At 50.7% G+C, this 4,927-nt stretch overlaps 1 protein-coding gene across 1 annotated transcript in view; it reads right to left on the reverse strand.

Moving 5' to 3' along the window:
• CLPTM1 (cleft lip and palate associated transmembrane protein 1) overlaps positions 1 to 497 on the reverse strand; it is a 32,030-nt gene extending 31,533 nt beyond the window's left edge. Inside the window, exon 1 of the mRNA XM_014537365.1 lies at positions 468 to 497. Within this exon, the coding sequence (XP_014392851.1) occupies positions 468 to 482 (15 nt within the window). The 5' untranslated portion in view covers positions 483 to 497. The remainder of the gene's footprint in view (positions 1 to 467) is intronic.
• Positions 498 to 4,927: the final 4,430 nt, after the last annotated feature.

Below are 4,927 nucleotides of genomic sequence, written 5' to 3' on the forward strand. Positions count from 1 at the left end.
ATCGCGCGAGATTTCACGCTTTTCCCCCGACCTGCCGGCCACCGTACCGGGCAAGAGCGCCTCGACCACGCCTCCCGGGAGAGCGGCTTCCGGCTTTGAAGGAACCAATCCGGCCACAGAACTTCCCCCGCCTACTAGCCCATGTTTTCACCTGGTGGAGACGCTGCCTGCTCCGAACTCCCAGGACTTCCTCAGCTAACCCGTGCGCTATGCGCAGGCTCCATTCCTTCTGCCCTCTCCAATAAACCAGCCTCTCCCGGTTATGTGAGCTTTCTAGGCCGTCCGCCCGCTTCACTCCGCCGAGTCTTCGAGTTCAGGCCGTTCCATGTTTCTTGAGCTGTCCCGGCCACCGTAACGCTTCTAAAGGTTTTGCTTGGGCCACGCCCTTCCTGCGTTAAAGGAACTTCCTGGACACCGGATCCAGATTCGGAGAGCAGGGCTTCTGACCAGTATCTTCCCGCTCTCACCTCTTTTCCTAACATCCTTTCTCCTTGGCAAGTCTCCTTGAGGTTATATTTTTCCTGTGCATTCAGAGTACCATTTCAGGGTTCTCACGGCCGCCACACCTCCACGTTGGATCCTGTCAGCCCGTTCCCTAGATTTCGGGCCGCCACTTTAGCGCGCATGCGTGTTCTCGGTGACTAGGCTTGGGTACTGGGCTTCCAGGGCTGTATGAGCTGCATGTTTTCTTAGCTATGAATGCATCTTTCTACACTTGTTCAGAGACTCCTGGCTTGGGGAGACTGTTGTGAAAGCCCACCCAGAGGGCAGAAGATTATCAGCGGCTGTTAAACCTTCGCCAATGAATTGGGTGGCGGTCTGACCTGAGTTTACATTCTGGTTGTACTACTGATCGGCTAAGTCAGCGGTTCTCAACCTTCCTAATGCTGCGACCCTTTAATACAGTTCCTCATGTTGTGGTGACCCCCAGCCATAAAATTATTTTCGTTGCTACTTCATAACTAATTTTGCTACTGTTATGAATCGTAATGTAAATATCTGATATGCAGGATGTATTTTCATTGTTACAAATTGAACATAATTAAAGCATAGTGATTAATCACAAAAACAGTATGTAATTATATATGTGTTTTCCGATGGTCTTAGGCGACCCCTGTGAAAGGGTCGTTCGACCCCCAAAGGGGTCGCGACCCACAGGTTGAGAACCGCTGGGCTAAATGATCACGAACAAGTGACATATCTCTTTAAGCCTCCGTTTCTTCCTCTCTTATAAACTAGGCATTATAACCCTAGCCGGTCTTGCTCAGTGGGTAGAGCGTCGACCTGTGGACCAAAGGGTTTCGGTTGGATTCGGACCAAGGGCACTTACCTCCTCCCCAGCCTGGTCTTGGTCAGGGAGGTGCCAGAGGCAACCAATCTGTTTCTCTCCATCTTTCCCTCTCTCCACTCTTTCTAAAAAGTCAATGGAAAAAATATCCTCGGGTGAGGATCAAAAATAATAATAAAATAAAAAAATACAAATGTTTAGAAAGAAATAAATAAACTACGCATTATACCAGCACCAGCTATTCCTCTTTCCCTTTTGCCCCGTTGGGCTTTTGGGAAGACCCAGTGCGATCTCCAATGTAAACACCTGGCCCCCTGCCTTACATTTAGAAAGTGATCAACATCATGTGCTGTAACTGTGAACCTTACACATTACTGGGAGATTCTAATTATTTTACTATCTTCTTCCTCCACTTTCCTATAGCTCTCAGCTCAGTAACAATATCACCTCCTCCAGGAAACCCTCCCTGACCCCCCAGGCTGGGTGGGGCACCGCCTTTCAGTCCTCCAAGATCCCTGGACACCCTCACCCCGTACCTGCTCACTTTGGGTCATCAATGTCAGAAATGGGTGTGGTGTGTCTTGCCCCGGGCAAGCAAGCCCAGGGCTGTCCTGGTCATTGCTGTTTCCTCCAGGGGGTGATTGCTGAGTGAAAGGATGAAGCTCTGAGTGCAGAAGGTGAATGACTTACCTTTGGGGATCAACACAAGGGCAAGAAGGAACCTTAGAAAACTAAGGTGCCCAGTTCTCCCTCTTACAGATAATGATAGTAATAATGATTCTGTGATATTATAGATCCAGGGACCAATGAACATACTGATTATGTCCCCCAGACTGGGGGCAGACTGAGATTTTTCTGGGCCACTTTTTCAAAAAAATATTTTTGTTGATTTTTAGAGATAGTGGAAGGAAGAGGTAGAGAGAAACATTGCTGTGAAAGCAAAACATCCATCGGCTGCCTCCTGCATGACCCCTGTGGGGGATCAAACCCACAATCCAGGCATGTGCCCTGACTGGGAATCGTACTGGCAAACGCAGTGCACAGTACAATGCTCAACCAACTGAGCCACAGCGGGCAGGCAGGCCTCTCTTTTAGAAGTACAAAGTTATAGAAACAAATTGAAATAGAGGACCACAGAAAGCCCAGGCAAGAGAGGGGCTTTGAAATTTAATCTTCTTCAGTTTCACTGTAATCCCATCTCTGCTCTCAGCTCTAGATAACAAAATGCCCTGGTCTGTTTTCCCTCTCTCACATACAGCTGAGTCCTGACCCGTGGAAGCATGCACTAGAGCAGTGGTTCTCAACCTTCTGGCCCTTTAAATACAGTTCCTCATGTTGTGACCCAACCATAAAATTATTTTCGTTGCTACTTCATAACTGTCATGTTGCTACTGTTATGAATCGTAATGTAAGTATCTGATATGCAGGATGGTCTTAGGCGACCCCTGTGAAAGGGTCGTTCGACCGTCAAAGGGGTCGCGACCCACAGGTTGAGAACCGCTGCACTAGAGGCTCTCAGCTGGACTGTGACCATGCCGGCTGAGTGACCAAATAAATTCTTTCATTCCTTCTAACTGGTAAATAAATCACAGGCCAGATCCTCTCTGCCCTCCACTAGGGGACGCCCAACACCAACCAGAAGCTGTGATTTCAAGTTCTAAGGGAGAAGGAGCCTGGGTCCCTGAACTTCTGATTTCCTCAGAAGAGGTTGGGGGTCTGGACTCCTGAGTCTGAGGGAGAAATCTGGGGTCCCCGACCCTTGAGTTCTCAGGGAGGAGGAGTCTGGGGGCCTGGACTCTGGGGTCCTGGGGGGAGCAGGACTGGGGTAGGAGCCTGAGAAAGGAAGGAGGGGTCTGGAAAGCGCACCAGGATTGGTTGGAAGCAGAACTGGCCCGGGCAGAGGTTTGGTTTGGCGTGAGTCCGTGAGAAACAAGTGGACAGAGCAGGGATTGTTCCTGCAGGGTCCCCCCTCCCCAGCACCCCCCTAGGTTTGGCAGCCTCAGCTCTTCCCAGGCCCTGGGGACGTCGGGACATTTCCCACCACCCCTCCCCAAGGCCCCTGCTTTCCACTCGGCTCACAGCTGCCCAGCCTCAGGACCTGGGAAAACGGCCCCAACCGTGCCGAAAGGCTGGCCGAGGTTAATGCCGGGCAGATGAGGAGAAATACAAGCCCTGTGTCCTCAGAGGCCAACAGTCCCATCCCCTAGGTTTGGGGGCCCAGGACTACCCCGAGTTCCCGCAGAATCCAGGAGTCCAGGTGCCCAACCCTCTACCCAACAGGCTCTGGCACTGCCCTCTCTCAGCCTGCAGAGCCTCTGTTCTTATCTGCACACCCTGTGCTTCCGGCCTGCTCTCCCCACTGCCCAGAGACCCTCTCCCAGTCACTGACCACCCCACCCAGACCTGGGGGCCAAGGGACTGCCCCCGTCCCTCCCCCACTCTCCAGCAACCACGGCTCCACCCACGCTGCAGTGGTGATGCATAACCCTGTGACCACCCCAAGAGGCCCACCCTGCTCGGAATTCACTACTGATCCCAGGTGGCCACACCCAGGCCTGATAGCCTCACTTTCTCGCCTTTTCCTCATTGCCATATTGCTGTCTGAAGTTATCTTCGCCCCTGGTTGGCTTGCTCATCCTCGGCCCACTGCTTACCCCCAGCCTCTCTGTTTGTGGCCTCAGGATGGAACAGAGCTACTGGCCCTGAGTAGAAATTCAGGAAATGTTATGACTGTTGCCAATAAGAAGAGAACATCTTGCCTGGTTGGTGTGGATCTGTGGTTGAGTGTTGACCTACGAACCAGGAGGTCACAGTTCATTCAATTCCCAGTCAGGGCACATGCCTGGGGTTGCGGGCTTGATCTCCAGTAGGAGGTGTGCAGGAGGCAGCCAATCCATCATTCTCTCTCATCATTGATGTTTCTCTCTCTCTCTCTCTTCCTCGCTGAAATTAATTTTAAAAAAATATTTTTTAAAAAAGAAAAAGAAGAGAACACCTTGGCCGTGTAGCTCAGTTGGTTAGAGTGTCCACCCGATAGGCTAAGGTTTCCGGTTTAATCCCCAGCCAGGGCACACACAAGAAGCAACCAATGAATGCATAAAGAAGTGGAACAACAAAGCAATGTTTCTCTCTCCCCTCCACCCTTCCTCTCTCTCTCTCTTTCAAATCAATAAATAAAAAAGTTAAACCCTAGTTGGTTTGGCTCAGTGGAAAGAGCTTCAGCCTGAGAACTGGAGGGTCCTGGGTTCGATTCCAGTCAAGGGCACATGCCTCGGTTGCAGGCCGTAGAGGGCGTGCAGGAGGCAGCCAATCAATGATTCTCATCACTCATGTTTCTATCTCTCTCTCCCGCTCCCTTTTTCTCTGAAATAAAAAAAAATTTTTTTTTTAAAGTTAATCCCTGACCAGTGTGGCTTAGTTGAATGAGCCTCCTCTCCTGGGTCTAAGGGAGGAGGGGGTCTGGACTCCTGGTCTGAGGGAGGAGGGGCTGGGGGCCTGGACTCCTGGTCTGAGGGAGGAGGGGCTGGGGGCCAGAATCACATGTCCTTATGGTAAAGGTGATGTTTGTTTTTCATATCAATGCCTCTCTCTCTCTCTTTTCCTTTCTTTCTCTAAAAAAAAAAAAAAAAAAAAAATAAA

This window comes from Myotis brandtii, unplaced genomic scaffold (assembly GCF_000412655.1).
Source record: "Myotis brandtii unplaced genomic scaffold, ASM41265v1 scaffold1774, whole genome shotgun sequence".
In the NCBI taxonomy this organism is placed as follows: Eukaryota; Metazoa; Chordata; class Mammalia; order Chiroptera; family Vespertilionidae; genus Myotis; species Myotis brandtii.